We start from the raw sequence: 24,865 nt of genomic DNA on the forward strand, positions 1-24,865 counted from the left end.
GTCTATCACTGTGTGCTATAATGAACGTATGAAACAAGGGATTCCAGGTTCATTGTTGAGACAAAGCTCTAAGATAACCTACTTTGGCAGAGCCTCCTTGTTGTTCATGTATTCACTGTATTCATCCTGAGTGTCAAAGTCCCAGCGACCCAGAGGACCCTTCTTGTTACCCTATAGAGGTCAGAGACAAAAACAGAGGTCAAAAGTATGTCAACCACACCACAACTAACTGTCACATGACTAGAAAGACATGGCAGACTATCAACCCAAAGGTCTATCTAGGAGGGGAATAAGGATTAAAAGATGAAGCACCAACCTGGTCCATCTTGGTGTAGTCCACCTCTTCATCACTGTCCACAGCCAAGTCGTCCATACTGAGAACAGAGAGAGAACGCCCACATCACACAGGTACACTCACTACAGCAAATTACCTGGTATATTAAGCCCAGTGTCCACCCTACTTAAGTACAGTGATGTGACGGATGAATCGGGGGACTCACGTAGCTGGGTAACACTCAGCATAGCTGTTGGACATGCCAAAGAAGTCTCCGAGCTTCTCCTCTTTACGGCCACGCGACCCAGCAGTAGCTCGCAGTTAAGGAGGCCAGCGGACAAAACATTTCCCCCCTATCCAGTCTAAACACTGGGAATGAAGACACATGTCCCCTCTATCCAGTCTAAACACTGGGAATGAAGACACATGTCCCCCCTATCCAGTCTAAACACTGGGAATGAAGACATATGTCCCCCCTATCCAGTCTAAACACTGGGAATGAAGACATATGTCCCCCCTATCCAGTCTAAACACTGGGAATGAAGACATATGTCCCCCCCTATCCAGTCTAAACACTGGGAATGAAGACACATGTCCCCCCTATCCAGTCTAAACACTGGGAATGAAGACACATGTCCCCCCTATCCAGTCTAAACACTGGGAATGAAGACACATGTCCCCCCTATCCAGTCTAAACACTGGGAATGAAGACACATGTCCCCTCTATCCAGTCTAAACACTGGGAATGAAGACATATGTCCCCCCCTATCCAGTCTAAACACTGGGAATGAAGACATATGTCCCCCCTATCCAGTCTAAACACTGGGAATGAAGACATATGTCCCCCCTATCCAGTCTAAACACTGGGAATGAAGACACATGTCCCCCCTATCCAGTCTAAACACTGGGAATGAAGACACATGTCCCCCCTATCCAGTCTAAACACTGGGAATGAAGACATATGTCCCCTCTATCCAGTCTAAACACTGGGAATGAAGACATATGTCCCCCCTATCCAGTCTAAATACTGGGAATGAAGACACATGTCCCCTCTATCCAGTCTAAACACTGGGAATGAAGACACATGTCCCCTCTATCCAGTCTAAACACTGGGAATGAAGACACATGTCCCCTCTATCCAGTCTAAACACTGGGAATGAAGACACATGTCCCCTCTATCCAGTCTAAATACTGGGAATGAAGACATTGTCAAGTCTAGCTATGTAAGCCAAGATAATGTGGCTCTCTGGCCCAAACAGTGAAAAGGATATGTTTCTCCTGGCCACTGGGGAGTTGCTGCAAACTTCTCATTGATCAGCTTGATCTGGTCCTTCACTGATCCTGGACCTGTATGGTCCGAAGAGGATAGACAGGCCAGAGGTCAGAATGTGTAGTTGGGTTGAATGGGGATCAATAATACATTTTAAAAAGAGCATGTTATTTGTATGATATGGTTGATGAATTACCTGTCTCAGTCTCCACGGTCTCATCGTCATCTGCTCTGGGCTTCTCGAAGTAGCTGTGACGTCTCTTTTCTTCCTCCTTGTCTCTTTCTCTCTCCCTCTCCCGCTCCCTCTCTCTGTCCCGCTCCCGGTCCCTCTCTTTCTCCCGGTAGCGTTCCTTCTCCTTGTCCCGGATGGCCTTGGAGGTAGATGGGGCGTAGTCCCCGATGTCATCAAAGATGCTGTTAGGATGGAGAAAGGAATGGTTCAAGTTCAATGGGAACAACAGATCTTCAAAGAAACAGAAAGTGTTTAAATGAAAACCACCTTTATGGAGAGCCACAACACTGACCTTACATCTGCCTCTGGTCCTGGAACTTTCTTCTCATCAATTTTCACCCCTGTAAGAAGAAACCACTGGAAATCACTTAATTGTGAACTGTAGATAAACAAACGGATGCCATGAAAAAAGGGGTAGGTATCAGTATCCAGTTGTGAACCAATCAAAGTCATTAAGGCCAACCTCCTTTTTCCTTCTTCTTCATCTTCTTGTTGCGGGTCCCTTGTCGCAGGTAGGACAGGATCTGGGTCAGTTTGCTGATGACAATGTCGTTGGTGGTGAGAGTTGTCTGAGCCTGAAGAGAGAAAAGTTATGCATACCTCTACATATACCATGACTGTAATAGACATTCTATGTTATTGTGGTCTGCAGTGCAGTCGGACCTCCATGGTGGGGCAGTCGGCCTTGCTGCGGATCAGTGTGGTGGGGATGTCGGTGTCTGCGTACTCATCCTCCAGGTCCACTACGTATGCCATACGGCCGGGCAGGAACAGCTCATTCCTCTCAAACTGGCGGCCCTTGAACATGATCCGGTAGATATTCCTTCCTGAGGGTGGAGCAGAGAGACCGTCAACACCACCAACCAACTGGAGTGATTTACCTATACATGGGCTCAAATTCCAGTAGATAAGGACTATTACTTACCTAGACGTGTCTTGAACTCTATTTTCTCCTCTGGTTCAATCTCTTTCCTGGAGGAAAGAATACAGGTTAATTTCTCTGGAATGAGGACACTGGAGAGCTCGTTCAGGATAAAAATAACATTCTATGCTATGAGAAAATAATGATGAAGAGTGGGGAAAATATGAATACACATACTTGACTTCCTTTGTTACTTTTTCAATCATATCTTCCTCCTCCTTCTCCTTGCTGGTGATTTCAGCACGTACCTGCAAGTAGACAAGCATGATATCCATGTCAACTATTTCCTGTAGGTCGACACAGTCCCTTGCTTGTTCCATTATATGGCACAGCAGAGGATGTTTCCTTCACCTCTGGGTCTACACTGCAGGAGTGATAGAACAGGGTGACCTACTTTGTATTTTCACTCTTTTCAGCGAGGGAGGGAGCAATGACAGTGTGTCCCATTGGAACAGCCAAGAAATTAGCATCTCTTAGCTTCAGCATACTTCAAACCAGATATCTTCTACAATATAGATGACATTCTACAACTACTACATGACTGTTACTGATCATCTGAGCTCAAGCATCTTCAGATTCGTTAATTTTAGGTTAAAATGCGTCTAAAACGTGACTCAAGTTTTATTGACAGGTCCAGGTTAAACATGTAGATAGGGGAGACAGTAAGAGGGATAAAAGCTCAGGAAGTGAGTGGTGGAAAGGGAATCAAACCACTGCCCTTAGGGGCATTTTGGTCAGGGGGCAGCAGAACTACCACTAGACCAGCTCCCCGGAACTTGAAACGCTATTCTAAAGACAAAGACCAAGAATCTGGGCGGGCAGCTTCTGTTTATTAATGAACCCTAGCATCATGAAAAGGACACTGACCTTCTGCAAAAGGGCAAAATCCAACCCTTTCACCAAGTGAGTGTGTTCCATGTCACCACCCAAGAACTTAGACTCTTGGATCATCTGCCGTCTCTTCTCAGCTGCTGAATTATCCCTGTCGACACAATACATCACCATGGACATTCATACAGAACACGTACATACTCCACCACTCCCGGTGGGGAGTAGACAGTAGCATTATGGGAAACTCACGCCTCGGCTGTGGGCCCCACTGCTCTGTAATTGGCTGTTGTGCTGATGAGCTCTGTCTCCTCGTAGTCCTTGTTGACGCCATCACGACGCTCCCGGGCACGGTCACGGTACTTCTCAGCTAACTCCCGCTCCCTCTCCACTTCCTGCTGACGCAGCTTGGCGTAATAACTTATAGGGGTAGCAGAGGGCAAAGGTCAGTGGGTGACAGCTGAGAGACCTCAGGCAGTGTGACAACAAACATTCAGTTTAATCAAATTATAAGAGACGGTTATTATAGGCTCTGCCACCCTTAATGAAAGAATCACCTTTTCTTCTTCCGCCTACGGGCTGCAGGATCATCCTCTTCGCTGTAGTCCCGGGGCATCCTGTAAAAAAGCTCATTCAGTTCTAGAAGTGTTGATTCAAAAGACTGTGTACTTGGACTTAATCCCCAAATCTGCCATTTCATTAATATATTCGTGATCCAACAGACTACTCTATGGCACTGTAAATCCATCACTCACTCATGATGTCTGGAGGATTTGGAGGATGGGGGAGCTGACGAGGGCGTGGCACGAGGGGTCATCAAAAGTTTACGGAAGTCCTCATTCGTCAGCTTGGACCTGAAAAAAAAGGTGAGGGGAGGGTTAAGTCGCACAGTATGTGTAGTCTAAGGTAGTCTTGGAAGACTTTCAGATCATTCATACTCGTCCAAAATGTACGGCGAACCAATCAAAACATCTCAGACATATTCAATAAGTGTCATCACACTGGGTCCTCTGTTCTCATGACCCAAAGGTTGATGTGGTGACCAAATGTGTTGTCATGCAAATACTGTAAACGGCAACAAAAGCCTCACTTACTGAAGTGCTGACCGGTGGTCCTCCACCTCATGCCCATCCGGAGCCAGAGGGTTGGAGAACGACTCCGCTGTAAAATAAAGAAGTTAGTACCTGCGGACGCCATTTTCCCGGGGAGAACTGGCAATTGGAGCGCGCTTCACTTCGACTGCATCGAATGAGGTTAACTTGTACTAAATAATTAATACGTGGTTGACGCCACTGCAGTAAAACACCAATTAGCTAAGAGTTCACAAATGGCTATCAAAATAGACATATTGAGCAGTTATACATATACAATTAGGTAATTGAGAGGTTACTTTTTCTTTGCACGATTGTCAAACAGTGGCTACTCAGACAGGCTATTTAACAGTAGCTAGTTAGCTAGCTACCTATCATAGCTTGTTAACTAACAAACACCCCTAGCTAGTTACGGTTGTCTTTTGAGTCTGGAAATATGAATCCATATAGCTATATACATTGCTAATGCAACGTGTAAACGTAATATTCAGTAACGTTAGCTGCACAGACAAATGGGGAAAGTTATCAGTAGCGAACATCAGCTATCTTTGTTAGTTGGCTAGCTAGCTGACGTTAGCTCACACAATGCCAAATAAATTAAACTTACTCTCTCGTTCTCCTCGTTCTCGTTCCGGCATGTTGAAAGAAGTTGGTCTCACTCAAGTAAAACAAAAAGTTTGCGATCAACTATTGCTAGATTTATAACCTAGCTATGTTGTTGATGGTGATGTGTGCTGTGAAAACGGAAATGACAGTCAACATTCGATTGGTATGGTCTTGATTTGCGGCGCAAACGTTACGTCAACCTTAAACGTGGAATGTAATTGGGTGAATTCTCGAATTTAGCAAAGCTTCTTGAATGTGATTTGTTGATATGGAGAGTGGGTGGGTTCAGCAACATTCATCTAAAGCTGGTGAACCATCATCATGGCCGCTTCCGTAGTAAGAGGTATTGGCTCTAACCTTGCTAAAAACCTTCGAGAGATTCGTCTACATTTGTGCCAGACATCGCCTGCGAGTCAAGGAGCAAGGTAATTGTATTAATTTGACAACAGTCATATTTTCGTGAAATCGAAATAGTTATCTACTCTGTCCTCATAGCTAGCACAATATACTGCCAGGCATGCTACATGTAAACATACAGTAGTTGGCGAACAATCGCAATTGAATATAGAATAAACTCATCTGAAATAATTTGTAGATCATGCATATGTATCTAACTACAGCTCTACAACATCGTTTCTATTATGTATCTTAATATTCAACATTTACTATTAATATAAATATAAAACCCTTGTTTATTAGCTAGCTATTTCAGTGTTATGAACTCGTATAGTAGAAAATATTGTAAAAGTTATTTAACTTGATTATTTATTATTCCATGTTCTCCAGGGATTTTGTGGAACAGCACTATGTGGAACTGAAGAAGGCAAACCCCACATTCCCCATCCTCATCAGGGAGTGCTCAGGTGTTCAGCCTAAGCTTTGGGCAAGATCTGGTGAGAGCATTGTTTCAGTAGCTAGGCGACTCACACCTGTCACCGCTCTATGTCAAGTCAAATGCAATGTTTATTGCCATGCATTCATTTGGTTCGTTCATGTACCTGTATTGCAGATTTTGGTAAGGAGAGCAGTGTGGCCCTTGACAACATGAATGCTGACCAAGTGGCTAAGGTGCTGGAGACAGTTGTGACATCATAAGCATGACCAGCTCCCCCCAGGACACCTTTCCAACTGAGATGGAGTGTGGATTGTAAAGGACTTGTATCACATAAATCTCTATTGCTGTTCTAATAAATCTGAGGACTAACTTGTGACATTCTGCTGCATTGATATGTTTGTTAATTGTTTGTGTTCATATGAACTACATTCTATTCATAGGCATGTGCATATATTGTTAAAAAATTCAAAAGATACTGTCAAACTCACAAAGGCTAGCACTGTTCAATGCTCCCAATTATGGCCAGTCAGCTTTGGACTGAAAGGTTCATACACAAGTGGCTGGCAACAATACGATTTTATATTCATGCTATAGATATTCACTTTTTCATAAGCTTTTATGAATAAAGAAACCAGATTAAGAGATTAAACCATTTTTTTTTATTGATAATGAACAATCAGAAAATGACAAATGGAAGAAAAGTTTGTTTTCACAAGAATGTGACACAAATACTGGTTTGTAAACATGGGAGTTCAGCAAATTCTCTGAGTCAGTCAGATCAGCATTCCTCCTCTGGTCCCCCAGAACCTTCCTCTGCATAGGTGTATGGGTCTAACATAAGTGCTAAAACACAAGGCTATGGGCTCAGCAATAGGATTCGTGAGGTGCATAGTACAGTATTTGGAGTGACATTTGCTACAAGTGTTCCCCATTTTGAGTCCTAACAATCCCTTACCTTACACACAATTATGTGGAAGTGTTCACAGCTTAAAGAACAGAAATGAAAACCCACAACATGCAAGAGTACTACACCCTACAACTTTATCAAGACAGCAATGCTAGACCAAGGACATATTAATACCTAATGATTGTTTTATCATTGGTTAGGACTTGGCAAATACACTGAAGATGGGTTTACGTTCCATGTGTTAGTTTCTGTGTCCCGTTTATTCAACATTTCAAATAGAATGGTATGATTATTTTGCCTTTTTCATGTCAATACATGCCTGGTTTAGCAAGCTTATAGAATATATGGTTAAAACATAGATTGTGTTGTTAGTAACACAATACAGATGTTCCCCTAAAATACATGTGTAGAACCTAAAGTACATGTACAGGTCAGAACTCCAGTTTCCCCTTCTTTTGGTTGAAACCTCAGGCACCAGTGTGATCGAGGTGGTCTTCTGATTGACGTTGGCAGCTCCACTTCATTCCCAGGAGAAGATATCCACCATCTCCTGCAAAGTAACATTAGATTTGAGAAATGATGTAAGTCATTTTGGGCTCTGGGAAAATGACAGAATATATGATGTATATGTACCTGAAATTTCACCATTGGATTATTTCTTTTTGGAGGACTTATTTTTCTTAAGAAAAAGAAAAAAGGAAATATCAGTGCCATTATAACTATTTCATGCATCCAAATAACACTATTTGCATAATTCATAATTTTCTATTGATATGCACCTATGCCCCAGATAGTGTTTCTGTCCCATACCTTAGTGACTTCTGTGTTAGGCAAAGGTCCTGTTGAGGCTTTTACCGGTGTTTTCCATGCAGTTTTCATTTTCTCCTTTTTCTCTGTCAGCTTGTTTTTCTCTGTAGAACCCAATCATAATGGAAACACAAAACAAATGAACTTAATACTTAGAGAAGCAACCTTTCTTGTTTGTCCCGCATTGCACTTACTCTTTTTGTTTTTTGGGGTCTCTGGTGTAAGGCTCGGTTCAGGAGTTGAGATTGCAGAGTCTTTCACAGTGTTTTCAGCTTTAGTAGCCTTCTTCTTTTTCTTCTTTGTTTCAATGCCTGGAGTTGTATTTTCCTTCACAGCGCTCCCTTTCTCTGCGACTTTCTTCTTCTTCTTCTTTTTGGGAGTCTCTAGCTCCTCCGGCTCAGGGGTGGGAGGAAGAGGCCTCTTAGCAGCTGTGGTCTTTGGAGTTTCCTTGGTCTGGTTGTTGGTTGGTGGTGTCAGGTTGGATGCTGTGTTTTTCTTGCTCTTTTTTTTTTTTTTTTTTTTTTGGACGAAGTCTGTTTTTTCGTCCTCTTCCGGTGACTCCCTCTCGGCCTTCGCACCTCTTCTTTTCTTCACCCTCTTTCTTTTCCTTTTCTTGAGTGACTTTGCTGACAGAACAAGAGTGGTAGAGCCAGACTCTGAAGCCGGGATGGTATCCACCTTGGAATCGTCTGTAAAACGGAGAAAATCGATGTAACAGAAATGTTGACTATAGATGATGGTTACAGGTTACATTCAGTTATTTAGCAGGTAATAAAAGGCAACCCCTAGCCCTACCCTTTGCCTAGTAGTGGTTAAGGGTTGTTTATGGTCCAGGTATAATTATCATTAGCTTTCTCTTGTGCCTCTTTCTCTCAGGGCTCTCCAACTCTGTTCCTGAAGAGCTAATGTCCTGTAGGTTTTAACTCCAACTCTGTTCCTAAAGAGCTAATGTCCTGTAGGTTTTAACTCCAACTCTGTTCCTGAATAGCTAATGGCCTGTAGGTTTTAACTCCAACTCTGTTCCTGAAGAGCTAATGTTCTGTAGGTTTTAACTCCAACTCTGTTCCTGACGAGCTAATAGGTTTTAACTACAAGGTTTTAGTAGGTTTTAACTACAACCCTGTTCCTGGAGATCTACCCTCCTGTAGGTTTTAACTCCAACTCCAGTTGTAACTAACATGATTCAGCTTATCAACCAGCTAATTTTTTAGAATCAGGTGTGCTACATTAGGGTTTGAGTTAAACCCTACAGGACACTAGCTTTCCAGGAACAGGGTTGAAGTAAACCTACAGGATGGTAGCTCTCCGGAAACAGGATTAGAGAGCTCTGGATAGTATACCTGATGGAGTCAGCTCCAACCCCTTTGTGTCCAGACTGGACTCATCCCCATCCTCCTCTACTGCAGGCTGCCCATTCTCTTCAACCTCCCCCTTCTTCTTCTTCTTCATCTTCTTCTTCTTGGGAGTTGTGTCCGTTGTCTCTTTACTCCTCTTCCTCTTTGATCCAGGTGTTGGGGTATCAGTGTTTGGCTCCTCTGTCTCTGTGGGGATTGTCTCAACAACTGTCTCAATGGTCACTTTTTCAGGCTACACGGTGACGAAAAACAGAGGGGCAACAACAATAGAATATTGTTTAGATCAAAGCAAAACCTTCAATCAAAGCATTTGGTCACTTTGATTTATTGTTTCATATCAGCCGTGCACAGGGTGTCTCTCAGACACAGGGTGTCTTCTCAGCCACAGGGTGTCTTCTCAGACACAGGGTGTCTTCTCAGACACAGGGTGTCTTCACAGACACAGGGTGTCTTCACAGACACATGGTGTCTCACAGACACAGGGTGTCTTCACAGACACAGGGTGTCTTCACAGACACATGGTGTCTCACAGACACATGGTGTCTCACAGACAAAGGGTTACATCATTGATTACTTTACTTACCTCCGAGTCTTCAGATGCTGAATTGGTGATAACTGGGTCAACACAGTCCTCTGACTCCTCTTCTAAAGCAGTTCTGATCTCAGCAGCTAAAGATACATTTAAAGATACATTTCATAAGACTGGTAATTGACTTGTTTGACTGTATTTTGCTTGTTTTTCTCCCTCTCAGTTATTTCATTGCAAGATGATGGTAAGTCATATCTTTTTTATTTCATCCCAAACTTTATGAACAGTGTTTCTGTTGTGACTGTCCTCTCTCTGTGTTTCACTTTTGTTGAACACTCATTTTTACTTAGCTTATGTTCCTGTCCTTTGTTAATTTAGACACTGCATTATGATGTGTGGTCTGTACCTTTTCTGGCCTCAGCTCTAAAGTGAGCCAAGTTGTCAGTGGAGTCCACGTATGGTTCTTCTAGACCAGGTGGGGAGAAATGGCTGGTCTTACCCGTAGCAGGGGCTTCTGATGGGAGTTCAGGGGTGTCACCCTTGTCCTCTGATGTTGTAGAGGTCACTATCTGATCCTCTGTCTTGGGCTTCTCTGAAGAAGTGTTCGTCTTTAGGACCTTCTGGGGACTCTCTGGGACCTCCTCCTCCTTTGCACTCTCTGGCCCAGAGGCAGGGGGTGTGTCCACCTCAGGGACTGTCATGGAAAGGAGGAGGTCATAGATAGCCACAGACACAGAACTAACCAAAATGCAACTACACCAAGCAAAATGGTCAACACCAAAAAACAACACATGACAGGAGTGAGATCTGGGCTGTTGTACCTTCAGGAGGAGATCCTTCAATATCGGTTGGATCATCACTGCTGTTTTCCTCAGCTGCTGTTTCAGTTGTAGGTATGACTGGAACAGCTTCAACCTTATGTCAAGGCATGAAGTACAATATGAATAAGGAACCAATATGGTGTTGGTGGAAAAATGAACAATTAGCAGTCCAGAAAGAATGTCCATGACATCCCTACATCTCCCGTACCGTACATACCCATTGGACTGTGTTCCATGACATCCCTACATCTCCCGTACCGTACATACCCGTTGGACTGTGTTCCATGACATCACTACATCTCCCGTACCGTACATACCCGTTGGACTGTGTTCCATGACATCCCTACATAACCCATACAGTACATACCTGTTGGACTGTGTTCCATGACATCCCTACATAACCCATACAGTACATACCTGTTGGACTGTGTTCCATGACATCCCTACATCGCCCATACCGTACATACCCATTGGACTGTGTTCCATGACATCCCTACATAGTCCATACCGTACATACCTGTTGGACTGTGTTCCATGACATCCCTACATCGTCCATACCATACATACCTTTTGGACTGTGTTCCATGACATCCCTACATCGTCCATACCATACATACCTGTTGGATTGTGTTCCATGACATCCCTACATCGTCCATACCGTACATACCTGTTGGACTGTGTTCCATGATATCACTACATCTCCCGTACCGTACATACCTGTTGGACTGTGTTCCATGATATCACTACATCTCCCGTACCGTACATACCTGTTGGACTGTGTTCCATGACATCACTACATCTCCTGTACCGTACATACCCATTGGACTGTGTTCCATGACATCACTACATCTCCCGTACCGTACATACCCGTTGGACTGTGTTCCATGACATCACTACATCTCCCGTACCGTACATACCTCTGCTGGAATGTGTTCCTCTGTACCTTCCTCCTTGCCAGCAGGAGGTGTTGCCTGGGTTTGCGTGACAGATTTCTCAGATGGTGTGGATTCTGGTTTCTGGTCACATACGTCAGATTCATAAGCACAGATAAAATACAAGGTCAATTGAATCTATGCAAGTTGAAGTTTATATAATAAATGCCACTGCCAAACATTTTCACTTTGATATGCACAGTAATTATCAGTTTAATTTAGGGCTGACCCCAATTAGTTGATTGGTCGATTGTTTGGCTGTTGGTCGACCGAGATTGTATATATTTGTTACTGCTCGACTAAACAGTACCAGTTAAAGGTTTGGACACATCTACTCATTCCAGGGTTTTTCTTTATTTTTACTATTTTCTACATTGTAGAAATATAGTGAAGACATCAAAACTATGAAATAACACATATGGAATCATGTAGTAAACAAAAGTGTCAAACAAATCAAAATATATTTTATATTTGAGATTCTTCAAAGTAGCCACCCTTTGCCTTGACGACAGCTTTGCACACTCTTTGCATTCTTTCAACCAACTTCATGAGGTAGTCACCTGGAATGCCTTTCAATTAACAGGTGTGCCATGTTAAAAGTTCATTTGTGGAATTTCTTTCATTCTTAATGCGTTTGAGCCAATCAGTTGTGTTGTGACAAGGTAGGGGTGGTATACAGAAGATAGCCATATTTGGTAAAAAACCAAGTCCATATTATGGCAAGAACAGCTCAAATAAGCAAAGAGAAAAGACAGTCCATCATTACTTTAAGACATGAAGGTCAGTCAATCCAGAAAATTAAGAACTTTGAAAGTTTCTTCAAGTGCAGTCGCAAAAACCATCAATGCTATGCTGAAACTGGCTCTCATGAGGACCACCAGAGTTACCAGAAGACCACCAGACCCAGAGTTACCAGAGGACCACCAGACCCAGAGTTACCAGAGGACCACCAGACCCAGAGTTACCTCTGCTGCAGAGGATACGTTCATTCAGTTACCAGACTCAGAAATTGCAGCCCAAATAAATGCTTCACAGAGTTCAAGTAACAGACACATCTCAACATCAACTGTTCAGAAGAGACTGCATGAATCAGGCCTTCATGGTCGAATTACTGCAATGAACCCACTACCAAAGGACACCAATAAAAAGAAGATACTTGTTTGGGTCAAGAAACACAAGCAATAGACATTAGAACATTGGAAATATGCCCTTTGGTCTGATGAGTCCAAATTTGAGATTTTTGTTTCAACCGCTGTGTCTTTGTGAGATGCAGAGTAGGTGAACGGATGATCTCCGCATGTGTAGTTCCCACCGGGAAGCATGAGGAGGAGGTGTGATGGTGTGGGGGTGCTTTGCTGGTGACACTGTCTGTGATTTATTTAGAATTCAAAGCACACTTAACCAGCATGGCTACCACAGCGTTCTGCTGCGATACACCATAACATCTGGTTTGCACTTAGTGGGACTATCATTTGTTTTTCAATGGGACAATGACCCAACACACCTCCAGGCTGTGTAAGGGCTATTTGACTAAAGAGAGTGATGGAGTGCTGCATCAGATGACCTGGCCTCCACAATCACCCGACCTCAACCCAATTGAGATGGTTTGGAATGAGTCGGACCGCAGAGTGAAGCAAAAGCAGCCAACATGTGTTCAGCATATGTGGGAACTCCTTCAAGACTGTTGGAAAATTATTTCAGGTGAAGCTGGTTGAGAGAATGCAACGAGTGTGCAAAGCTGTCATCAAGGCAAAGGGTGGCAACTTGAAGAATCTAAAATCTATTTGGATTTGTTTAACACTTTTTTGGTTACTACATGATTCCATAAGTGTTATTTCATAGTCTTCACTACTATTTTTCAATGTAAAAATAAAGAAAAACCCTTGAATGAGTAGGCGTGTCCAAACTTTTGTCTGGTACTGTATATCACCAGTAGTGCATTTACCTTTAATTCCTAGAATGTATAATCTACAATGTTTGTTACTCTGGTTATGTTAATTATTTTAATGCATTAAATATTATTATTCCAGTCTTCCCGTTGTCATTGTCGGAGTGGACACATTATTAACAGAGCGCACAACCTATGCTACACTTGTGAGATACTAGTTTTGGTTTATTTCATTTCATTTACGAGTTTGGTCAATTTAGTCATTGTCTTTTATTTGGAGCGCTCTTGTCCATGTTGAGTAAAGACGCGCACAAATAGAAGTAGGCCATAGTAGGCCATAGGCTACCTGAAAAATCTCCCCAGCTCTCTCCCTTTTGATAACCACTTAGCGTGAAAGCAAAACATGTCATGCTCTGAGCTAGTTGAAACATCATAAAATATGCCTACATGATTACTTCTTATCAGTGTTTGACTTGGACTGAAATATGTTCCGGTACTCATTTTGGGTGCTGGTACCATTTATATTTAGGTGGCCATGTTAGGCCAATGTAAATTATAGGATATTTATTTTATCAGGATACTTTCTACCTGCAAGCTGCAGTTTTTATTTGTTGGCTTTATGTAGACACATTTTACATAGTTGGTTACTTTTTAGGTTAGTATCTTTTTTCATTTAGATTTGGATAGAATTTTTATTAACCACATGACAATGATTTTCAGATATGAAGCCGTTATTATAAATGAAATGAAACTGTTTCATAAAAATGTGCATATGAACTGGCACACAGATGGGTAGGATTGGTAAGATAAATTTGCATTCCACATGAAAAACTTTGCTAACTCCTCATGTAGCCTGTTACTGGCAACTTCAGGAGAGTAAATGCAGAACCTGTGAAAGCCAGCAGGAGAGGGAGGAGAATAGTGGAGTCAGGTTCTCTTCTGGTTATCTAGATCTCTGGCGCCATCATGAGGCATTTGTCTTATTTCATCAAACCATAAGCTTTAAGCCTCAGACAAGCTCAATGCATACAGTTATTTTTATTAAAACACATAGGGTGTGTCTATATATGGAAAAATACAACGTTCTTTTTTGGACCAGACGACTTTCGGTCGACAAAGATTTGTTTTAGTCCGGGACAGCCCTAGTTAAATTTGATGGGCTATGAGACTGACCGATGGTGTTTCTTCATCCTCACTGTCTGAGGAATCTTTGTCCTCCTCCTGTACTGGAGTTGAAGGTTTGGCTACGGAGGTAGCAGTGACCTTCTGTAGAAACAAAAACAAATAAACAGAATGTAGGTACAACTGCAGACGCCAAATCATCACCAAAAACACATTAGAACAGGTTAATAACATATGACTTACTTTAGCTGGCTTGCCCTCCTCAGTGTCAGACTCATCACTGTCCGAGCTGTCGGCCTTCTTAGCTGCAGCAGGGGCCTTGGGTGTGGTTTTAGCCGGGCTGGGAGTGGGCTTGGCAGGGGCCTGCCTGGCTGGAGCCTCATCCTCACTGTCAGAGGAATCTGAGCTGTCAGTCTCCATCTTAGCAGCTGCTGCTGGGGTCTTAGGAGAGGCTTTGGCCTTGCTTGGGGTTGAGACTGGGGTGGTTTTCTGCTTGGTAGTAGATTCAGGTTTAAGAAGGATCTAGGATTATACACCAATTTATCCTCAGTATTATCACAGGATTAACACCACTATCAAATCATATACTTCTGGCATATGATACAGACCTTTACAGGAGCCTCCTCCTCACTGTCTGAGTCAGAGCTGTCGCTGTCAGAGCTCTGTGTTTTCTTCCCTGCAGCAGGAGTCTTGGGAGCACTGGGGGTGACTGCACTGGGTTTCACTGGGGCTGCTGGGATCGCCTTGGCTGGTTTCACAGGAGCAGCTTTAGCCTGACTCGGGGTGACTTCACTGGGTTTCACTGGGCTCGCCTTGGCTGTTTTCACAGGAGCAGCTTTGGGTGTCTGTGCAGGTTTCTGGAACAAATAATTATTTCAAAAATAAAACAACTCAATATTTGTTTTTCTTATTGACAAGGGGAAGTGGTTTAATGACTATTTCTCAAGTGTGACATACCTTGACAGTAACCTCCTCTTCACTGTCTGAGGTGTCACTGTCTGAGGTCTCTGCTTTACTGGGAGCTGTAGGGGTGGCTGGAGTCTTACTGGGAGCTGAGGCCTTACTGGGAGCTGAGGTCTTACTGGGAGCTGCCTCTATGACTGTAGCAGGAGTCTGAAACACAAATCCACACAGAGAAGTGTCAATAAACAACATTATAGTTGTACATTTTCGAGACATGATTCCACAGAAAAAAAGCTGTTTGCGTGTTCTAATAGTGCAAATATTCTTTCATCTGCGTGAAAGGAATGTCCTCCTCACTGCTGCCACTGTCTGAGCTCTCTGCTGGTTTTGAGGGAGTGATAGCTAGTTTGCTGGACTTCACTGGTTCTGGTGATTTCACTGCTACAGCCTTGACTGGAGCAGCTTCCCCCAGCTTGGTCTTAGGGAGAGAGCAGATGCAGATCTGGAGACTATCACAGAAGTAATGACTTTTGGTGTTTATGGTCTACTGCACTTCCTATGACCTACAGTAGATCAAGTTGTGCGTTGTACAGTAAATGGGATCTATATAGTAGGATTATTTTACAAACCTTAGGAGCCTCCTCCTCACTGTCTGAGTCAGAGCTGTCGCTGTCAGAGCTCTGTGCTTTCTTCTCTGCAGCAGGAGTCTTGGCAGCAGCTTTAGCCTGACTGGGGGTGACTACACTGGGCTTCACTGGGGCTGCTGGGATCGCCTTGGCTGGTTTCACAGGAGCAGCTTTCAGGATCTGTGTTGATTTCTGAAACAAAAAAATATATCAAGGTATTATATCATGAATAAAACCAACTCAATATTTGTTTTTTATTAGTGACAAGGATAAATGGTTTAATTACTATTTCTCAGGTGTGACTTACCTTTACAGTTAACTCATCTTCACTGTCTGAGTCAGAGCTGTCGCTGTCAGAGCTCTGTGCTTTCTTCTCTGCAGCAGGAGTCTTGGGAGAGGCTGTAGCCTGATTGGGGGTGACTATACTGGGCTTCACTGGGGCTGCTGGGATCGCCTTGGCTGGTTTCACAGGAGCAGCTTTCAGGGTCTGTGTTGATTTCTGAAACAAAAAAATATATCAATGTATTATATCAGGAATAAAACCAACTCAATATTTGTTTTTATTAGTGACAAGAAATGGTTGAATTACTATACTGAACAAAAATATGAACGCAACATGCAACAATTTCAAAGATTTTACTGAGTTACACTTCATAAAAGTAAATCTATCAATTGAAATCAATTGATTAAGCCCTAATCTATGGATTTAACATGACTGGGCAGTGGTGCAGCCATGGGTGGGCCTTGGAGGGCATAAGCCCATCCATTTGGCAGCCAGGCCCACCCACCGGGGAGCTAGGCCCAGCCAATCAGAATTAGTTTTTCAAAACAAAAGGGCTTTTACAGACAGAAATACTCCTCAGCACCCCACCCTCCTCAGACAATCCGGCAGGTGAAGAAGCCGGTTGTGGAGGTCCTGGGCTGGCATGGTTACATATTGTCTGCCGTTGTGAGGCCGGTTGGATGTACTGCCAAATTTTCCAAAATTACGTTGGAGGCAGCTTATGGTAGAGAAATGAACATTCAATTCTATGGCAACAGCTCTGGTGAACATTCCTGCAATCAGCATACCAACTGCACGCTCCCTCAGAACTTGAGACATGTGTGGCATTGTTTTGTGTGACAAAACTGCACATTTTAAAGTGGCCTTTTATTGTCGCCAGCACAAGGTGCACCTGTGTAATAATCATGCTGTTTACCCAGAATCTTGATATGCCACACCAGTCAGGTGGGTGGATTATCCTGGCAAAGGAGAAATGCTCACTAACAGGGATGTAAACAAATTTGTGCACAAAATTAGAGAGAAATAAGCTTTTAGTGCGTACGGAACATTACTGGGATCTTTTATTTCACCTCATGAAACATGGGATCCTCACTTTACATGTTGCATTTATATTTTTGTTCAGTGTATTTCTCAAGTGTGACTTACCTTTACAGTTAACTCATCTTCACTGTCTGAGTCAGAGCTGTCGCTGTCAGAGCTCTGTGCTTTCTTCTCTGCAGCAGGAGTCTTGGCAGCAGCTTTAGCCTGACTGGGGGTGACTACACTGGGCTTCACTGGGGCTGCTGGGATCGCCTTGGCTGGTTTCACAGGAGCAGCTTTCAGGGTCTGTGTTGATTTCTGAAACAAAAAAATATATCAAGGTATTATATCAGGAATAAAACCAACTCAATATTTGTTTTTATTAGTGACAAGGATAAATGGTTGAATTACTATTTCTCAGGTGTGACTTACCTTTACAGTTAACTCATCTTCACTGTCTGAGTCAGAGCTGTCGCTGTCAGAGCTCTGTGCTTTCTTCTCTGCAGCAGGAGTCTTGGGAGCAACTGTAGCCTGACTGGGGGTGACTATACTGGGCTTCACTGGGGCTGCTGGGATCGCCTTGGCTGGTTTCACAGGAGCAGCTTTGGGTGTCAGTGCAGGATTCTGAAACAAATAATTATATCAAGCTCTTCAAGAAAATAAACTTGCTATAGGACAGGGTAGCATGATATTAGTCAGTTGTGACCTACCTTTACAGGAGCCTCCTCCTCAGTGTCATCACTGTCACTGTCTGAGCTGTTTGTTGGTTTTTTAATAGGGGTGGATTTCACTGCTTCTGCCTTGACCAGAGTTGCAGCCACAGGCTTGGCTTTGGGTGTCGCCACAGGTTTCTGGAACAGAGACAAATGAAACATGGCAGAGAACCATGTTTCCTGGTCGGTGTCACAGACAGTCACTCGAAGCTGAGCGCCATTATAAAGCTTGTCAGGCTAGAGCCAAGGGGATTGACCCTGTCCAAACAGAGTTACAGGACCATGGGTCACTGCTTCAACACAAAGACAGAGGAGCAGTACAGCCCTGCCAAATACAAACTGTCCACGGGGGTGTTAGCTGTGAAATTAGAGGACTATAATAATATCTATGCCAATGTTCACACACATCATTACAGTGACTGGACGACAGATATGGTTGTCTGTGTATCTCTACTGTTAAAGTTGATTCATAAAAAATACTGTACAATGGGTCAAAGGAAGTTCAGGAAGTCACCAATCATTGTGCTCCGAGTTTTTATTATATGAGTCCCAGCTTGTATGTCATAGAATATATTTCAGACTCAAGCTTAAATTTGTGTGAGAGCATTACTGTAGTCAGGTATCATTAGGATTCACCTTTTTAGGAGCCTCCTCCTCACTGTCTGAGTCAGAGCTGTCGCTGTCAGAGCTCTGTGTTTTCTTCCCTGCAGCAGGAGTCTTGGGAGCAGCTGTAGCCTGACTGGGGGTGGCTATACTGGGCTTTACTGGGACTGCTGGGATCGCCTTGGCTGGTTTCATAAGAGCAGCCGTAGATGCTAGTTTCTAAAAACACAGAAGAGTGAAGATGGAAAGACAAATGCATGGCATTCAGGCGTTGTTGAATAACCATGCTATTACCTAGGAGTAACCATTACCAGTCCAATAATTTAGCTGAAATACATTTTATTTACAACGATTCAGGTGTGACATACCTTGACAGTAACCTCCTCTTCACTGTCTGAGGTCTCTGCTTTACTGGGAGCTGTGGGGATGGCTGGAGTCTTACTGGGAGCTGAGGCTTTACTGGGAGCTGAGGCCTTACTGGGAATGACAACAGTCTGAAATACACAGAGTAAACATTTCATAAATCTGAATTTTACAGAATGTAGTTATAACACAATTGTCGTAAGAGCCCTCACCTGTGATGGATGAATCTCATTCTCACTGTCTGATTCGCTGTTCCCGTCTACATGTTTTGAGGGCGTGGTGGTAGGGACAGCTGAAGAGGCCTTTGGGGTGACAGTATCTCCCTGGAAGAGAGGTAAGCATTCAGACACATGGGATACACAGTCAATTTCATATAATCAAGAAAGCCTTTATCCTCCAAATGGAACACCATGTTTCACCTGTGTGAGGGGAATCTCCTCCTTGCTCTCAGAGTCACTGTCTGAGCTCACTGCTGGTTTTAAAGGGGTGACCGCTGGTACAGGGGCTGATGTTTCCACTGTCCCGTTACTGACTGGAGTAGATGACAACTTCGATAATGACACAGAAATCAGAATGTCAGCAACTATATCAAATGGAGCTAAATATCTATAAATACTGTATTATATCTGTGTTATGATTGTTTTAAGCATCCTAGAAACATTTAACAATCTTCAATTTGCTAATCCAAACCTATTCAAGTCCCCAAAAGGCTGTATTGTCGTAACATAAATCTCTACACCACGCACACATATATATATATAGCTCTGGTGCCAAGGCCCGACCCAAATCACAGCTCCTCCTCTATCTACCCACCTCATCCTGTGGGACCGGCTCCTCATTCTCTGGGGTTGCACCCTGGGGTGTGTGGGGGGCAGGAGGTAGAGAATCTGAAAAACAGCTGAGTAATGAGGAATGCTGAATTTACACTGTTGATCACGTGCAACTATGAATGCCAGATGGGGCGGTAGGTAGCCCAGCGGCTAAGGAGTTGGGCCTGTAGCTGAAGGGTGGCCAATTCGAATTCCGGGCCAGGGTGCTGGAAAAGGGGGGAATTGATCTGGCAACTGGAGGGCTGCTATGTTCACATCCTGAAAACATTCCCCTACCGTTGGGCAGCTTGACCCATGTAGCTTTACCATAGTGCTTGTCTCAATTATGTGTGCCCTCTGAGAGAGAGGTTGAGAACGGAGCAGAAGAAAAATTTTCATTGTTCGCCGTAACATGGACAATAAAGTTTTATTGTATCAAGTCTATCTTCTCTGTGGAACAGTTTAATGCTGTTTTTTGGTTGATTAAGAGTTTGTGAATTTGATACACTGTGAACATTATATTTAATGTAGGGCAGGAGGTCTGGTAGCCTACCAATTGGTTTTGAGTCCACATCTTCTTCTTTGGTTGATGGATCGGCCTTAATCTTCTTCAGGGTGGTGGAATCCACTTCAGGCTCTTGTTTTGGATTTTGCCCAATTTCCGAGACCCTGGAAATGTGTTATGGCAGCAGTACATAACAAATGATTTACCTTAAGATGCCATGACATGTTTACATTTAAGTCATTTAGTAGATGCAGAGTGTCTTACAGGAGCAACTATGGTTAAGTGCCTTGCTCAAGGGCACATTGGCAGATTTATTTTCACCTAGTCAAGCTCAGGGTTCAAACCAGCGACCTTTCAGTTACTGGCCCAACGCTCTTAACCACTGGGCTACCTGCCGCCCAAAGGCAGGTACATTATGTTATATAGGCACTGCATAATGACAATATGTGCCTGAGGCAAACTAAACGAATATGACATATTATACTATACTTACTTGGTCCAACTTGTGTAGATGTCATGTAAAGAGGTGATCTCTTCTGGTGCTTCCATCTATAGGTCACCAAAAGCATTAATGCATAGGGCAGAATGATGTAGAGTATTTTATATTAAATACGTCTCTATACATTTTGGAAAAAGTATTAAAGACAACTGAATACATTTACAATTGCTGTAAATACATTTATTAATCTGAAAAACAAGTAGACGAAGATCATTTCGCAACAACGACAGTGGTGCGCATTTCACAAAATGTACAGTGCCACCATTCATGGCCCCAACGTGTGTTCAACTGTTACATAATGTTCTACATCAGTTATGGCTGACTAAATCCAAGGTAGAGATTCAGAAAGACGCACCATTCAAAAGGAAAGTCAATTGCAAACATTTACATAAATGTAGGTTCATTCAGATACAAAATATTGAAAATAATTAAAGCAAATCTCACCTAATATTAAATTACACTACTTAAATTCTGGATAACCACACATATTTCAAAATGGTCAAATACACTATGTGCTAATATAGGTTTAATGAAAAGTTGAAACGAAAAAAAAAAAGAGTTGGATAGTATCAAAACATACCTGAGTTACATGTTTTTTCAGCACGTTTGCAGCCTTCTGGTAACCATTCTCCTTTAAATGCTGATAAATCAAATAAAGCAAGGCACTATTTGATGCACTCGGGTCCTTTGAAGTCATCGTTTTAAGGTAGAACGACTAGCACAATCAAAATAATCAATTAAATGGCTTTAATCTATTGATTAAGAGCTCTTCATCCTCACTGTCTGCAGGAATTTGCCATGTACTTACAGCGACTACGCCCCCTTCGATGTGCATGATGGGACATGTAGTGAAGTGCACCTGAGTCTTTTAATTGGTCCAGCATTTTTCACTGACTTGACAATACCTTGTTGCCACTTAAAATGTGGTGTTATCATCTCACAATGATCTAACAATTCCATACATATAGAGACGTAACATATTATAAGCCTTATAATAGGATTATTATAAAGGCTCATGCATGCTTATAACAAGCCACAAAGCATTATACCCGCAGCGTCATCAATGATGTCAGGACCATGTGAGTGACATGTGTCCTGGGGATTTAGAACCATTGCATTTGAGTGTCAAATTCTTACACAATTATCAGCAATACATTACACAGTACACAATACAAGGGTGTGATCCCCTCTTAAATGTGTATAACAAACTAAACGTAGGTTTGTGATCCGCCCCGTAAAACCTTTTGGCATTTTTATGACCCACCAAATAGATACAATCCTTTTGATTTGTCCCAATCCACCTGTGGGTCTCAAACCATCGTTTGTAAAATGCCGCGTACAAAACAACTGGGAACTCTGAAAAATACGAGGTCAAATCATGACGTAAGTGATCTTTAGGTCGGAAAGTCGGAGCTCTAGAAAGAGGCCCAAGTTCCCGAGTTGGATGATCGTTCACATCGATTTTCCCATTCGTTGCTCGTTTTTTCCGAGTTCCCAGTTGTTTTGAACGCACCAAAATCGGAAGAGATTTCCGAGTTACCAAGTTGTTTTGAACGTGGATCGTGGCAGAGTAACGTAGGACTGTGCCGTCATAAATGTATTTATTGGTTTTCAATTCATCAACATACCACACGATGGCGTCAAACACCCTGTAACTCTCCCAGAAATTAAACAACAAAAGGCTGTGCAAAGGAATATAGGACAATATCTGGGTGTCAGTAGGAGAGGGGACATTTCAAAACGGGCTGCAGGTAGCCTAGTGGTTAGAGCGTTGGGCCAGAAACCGTAAAATTGCTGGATCTAATTCCTGAGTTGACAAGGTAAAAATCTGTCGTTCTGCCCCTGAACAGTTAACCCACTGTTCCCTGGTAGGCTGTCATTGTAAATAAGATTTTGTTATTTATTGACTTGCCTAGTTAAATAAAATAAAATGGACACAAGCTGAAACTGAGAAGATAATGTTACAGTACAAAGTAGCCTGTGTTATTTATCAGTATAATATTAAATAATTGTGCTGCATTAACAAGAAACGAACACAGAAATCCATTCAGTTTGTGCTGAGGGAACCAACAAGAACAACTCGTCACACAGTACACATTTTCTAATCTGATGTCATACCTCGCTCTGGTAGAGAATAGATATGGCCTAAATCACCCCAACCAAACAACAGACTCTTCCTGTTCAAACCATGGTGAGCACAGTGCGTCTTTTCAACGTCTTGTGTAGTATCAATATTATCAGGGGCGCAATTTTAGAAATGTAGCAATTTTTGATCCAGTCGGATAACACTTCTAACAGGGGGGGCAAAAATGCAATTTTTGTGAAAGTTGCGCCCCTGAATATTATTGTCAATGCGCCACTAATATCATACTGGCTATTTTACTTCCTGTATGAATATCATGACAGAACTGTCAGATCTGCTGGAACAGATGTGTGACTTCTAGTGAGTAGTTTAAGCATAAGAAATGTGATTGCTAACCACATGAGCATAGTCTTGTGAAGGGACATGACATGTTTGCCTGTTGCCCTCCACCTCTAACCCTAACCCTTCCTCGGGCCTGACCACTTTAATAACAGATTTACTAAAAGTAGGAACATGTTCAAACATTATAATTGACAGCCATTCACTAAGACATATATTGGATTTCAAAGACCTTTTGACTTATTTTTGCGTTCTTATCATTATTTCATACCCATTACTACCTCATAGGTCCAGCAGAAGAGACAGGTCAGAAGTCACGTATGTGGACCAGTTTAGGAGCGACACCAGACTGGAGTAGCAGGAGATTGTGACCGGCAGCTCTGGAAGACCCACCTTTCATCCCGTCAACACCAGACAATGACTACAGTGACTATTCCATTGAATTAGACTTGCGAAAAGCTAACTCTACATTTTTGTAACTTAGCAGATGCTCTTATCCAGGGTGACTTACAGGAGCAAATCAAAAGATTTTTCACCTAGTCAGCTCAAGGATTCAAACCATCTACCTTTCAGCTACTGGCTCAACACTCTTAATCACTAGGCTCCCCGCCACCTACTCTAGTAAAGGGGAAATGAATGCCCATTGACAACTCTCCTGTTGGCTGTTATTTTGCGCCAATGGATGGGAGAGAGGAGAAAGGAAGAACATCTTTTCCCCCTGCAAAGGCAATCTTACATGGGTTTACAGAGGAACTTCTGTCATTAAACCTGTTTCAATCAGTGTAGACGCAAGGTTCCGTGGAAACCTTATTTAACGCCAGAACAAATCCTAGGAATGGTTTGGTATTATTGCAGTCTACTAAAGACTAACACCCTGCTAGCTTACTGCAAGCGTTACTAATACACCCCCTCTCAAAGCAGCTCTCCATTGAGGAAGTTTGCACATGCATCTACTGTCCATATTCTGTGGCCTGATACACCCCCACCACCACAGAGGACAATGAATCCATCAATTCAATAGAAAATGAATAAAGTTCACTCTCGTACTCTCTGTTTTGTTGGAATTTCCCCCTTCACAAAGATGTACAGTTTTGAAGTTATTAAAGCCGTCTCTTTATAAATACCTATTTCCTATGTAGTGTGGGAGGGTAGGACTTTCAAGGACAGAAGGCAAGCAGAAAGTTTCAATAACCTCAGTAACGGAACTATGAAAGGCAGCTCTTATGAACTGAGATTGAAGCACTTCCCTCTCCAGTGGACTGGAGAGAGAAAAGCAATGTTCAGTGGTGGAATGGTACAAAGTTGTATAACAACCTGCACTGTCCATCTCCCAATGCCCAGCTGCACCTTCCTCTGCTCTGTGGCTTGTAACGAGGTCCTTCTAGTCTTGGCAAACAGGCGTTAATAAAGTAAACAGTTGCAGGAATATATTTTAGTCAGGCAACATTGGTGGATTTTTGACACGGATACAAAACATTGTGCTAAGACCACTTTTTGGTGGTGGTATAGCAGTGAAACAGCAAAAGTATACATTGCTGTGTGTGGAGAGAATAAACCTTTGGTACACTGTAGTTGCACTGTACTGTTAATATTGTGCCCAGGGGTATAGAGGGAAGAGCTTGTTAGGGTGTGTTTTTGATTTGACAGGGTGAAACGTTCCATGTGAACACACAAGTATGAAGAGTGCAGGTTCCTCTGAA

General features: G+C 42.8%; 3 protein-coding genes across 7 annotated transcripts in view; 1 reads left to right on the forward strand and 2 right to left on the reverse strand.

Moving 5' to 3' along the window:
• LOC139388609 (IK cytokine) overlaps positions 1-5,405 on the reverse strand; it is an 8,441-nt gene extending 3,036 nt beyond the window's left edge. Inside the window, exons 1-16 of the mRNA XM_071135369.1 lie at positions 5,225-5,405; positions 4,621-4,687; positions 4,282-4,380; positions 4,084-4,143; positions 3,779-3,946; positions 3,566-3,680; positions 2,876-2,946; positions 2,702-2,748; positions 2,440-2,603; positions 2,240-2,351; positions 2,069-2,117; positions 1,741-1,958; positions 1,546-1,621; positions 501-584; positions 317-374; positions 83-171 (exon numbers count right to left, since the gene is read on the reverse strand). Coding sequence (XP_070991470.1) covers positions 83-171; positions 317-374; positions 501-584; positions 1,546-1,621; positions 1,741-1,958; positions 2,069-2,117; positions 2,240-2,351; positions 2,440-2,603; positions 2,702-2,748; positions 2,876-2,946; positions 3,566-3,680; positions 3,779-3,946; positions 4,084-4,143; positions 4,282-4,380; positions 4,621-4,687; positions 5,225-5,255 — 1,508 coding nt within the window. The 5' untranslated portion in view covers positions 5,256-5,405. The remainder of the gene's footprint in view (positions 1-82; positions 172-316; positions 375-500; positions 585-1,545; positions 1,622-1,740; positions 1,959-2,068; positions 2,118-2,239; positions 2,352-2,439; positions 2,604-2,701; positions 2,749-2,875; positions 2,947-3,565; positions 3,681-3,778; positions 3,947-4,083; positions 4,144-4,281; positions 4,381-4,620; positions 4,688-5,224) is intronic.
• Positions 5,406-5,502: 97 nt separating this feature from the next.
• LOC139388492 (NADH:ubiquinone oxidoreductase subunit A2) lies at positions 5,503-6,434 on the forward strand. Its single transcript, XM_071135189.1, has 3 exons — positions 5,503-5,648; positions 6,010-6,116; positions 6,233-6,434. Exons 1-3 carry the CDS (start codon positions 5,545-5,547, stop codon positions 6,316-6,318), a joined length of 297 nt encoding a protein of 98 aa, XP_070991290.1. The 5' UTR covers positions 5,503-5,544; the 3' UTR covers positions 6,319-6,434.
• A 260-nt stretch (positions 6,435-6,694) lies between these two features.
• LOC139388490 (nucleolar protein dao-5-like) lies at positions 6,695-21,574 on the reverse strand. 5 transcript variants are annotated; one of them, XM_071135188.1, is made up of 26 exons: positions 21,324-21,574; positions 20,738-20,793; positions 20,293-20,408; positions 19,744-19,817; positions 19,350-19,478; positions 19,143-19,253; positions 18,936-19,061; positions 18,601-18,786; positions 17,962-18,102; positions 17,684-17,875; positions 17,378-17,569; positions 16,256-16,447; positions 15,952-16,140; positions 15,377-15,532; positions 15,028-15,276; positions 14,663-14,908; positions 14,471-14,563; positions 11,395-11,493; positions 10,478-10,571; positions 10,156-10,350; positions 9,711-9,796; positions 9,113-9,359; positions 7,967-8,461; positions 7,776-7,876; positions 7,599-7,644; positions 6,695-7,515 (listed from the first exon to the last, which is right to left on the reverse strand). In XM_071135188.1, the coding sequence occupies exons 1-25, from the start codon at positions 21,438-21,440 to the stop codon at positions 7,618-7,620; spliced, it is 3,909 nt and encodes a 1,302-aa protein (XP_070991289.1). In that variant the 5' UTR covers positions 21,441-21,574; the 3' UTR covers positions 6,695-7,515; positions 7,599-7,617. The 5 variants fall into 5 exon arrangements, with proteins under 5 accessions (XP_070991289.1, XP_070991287.1, XP_070991286.1 ...); XM_071135186.1 differs by having other exon boundaries at positions 14,663-14,911; positions 21,324-21,557; XM_071135185.1 differs by lacking the exon at positions 7,599-7,644 and having other exon boundaries at positions 7,338-7,515.
• Positions 21,575-24,865: the final 3,291 nt, after the last annotated feature.

This window comes from Oncorhynchus clarkii, chromosome 29 (genome assembly GCF_045791955.1).
Source record: "Oncorhynchus clarkii lewisi isolate Uvic-CL-2024 chromosome 29, UVic_Ocla_1.0, whole genome shotgun sequence".
Classification (NCBI taxonomy): domain Eukaryota; kingdom Metazoa; phylum Chordata; class Actinopteri; order Salmoniformes; family Salmonidae; genus Oncorhynchus; species Oncorhynchus clarkii.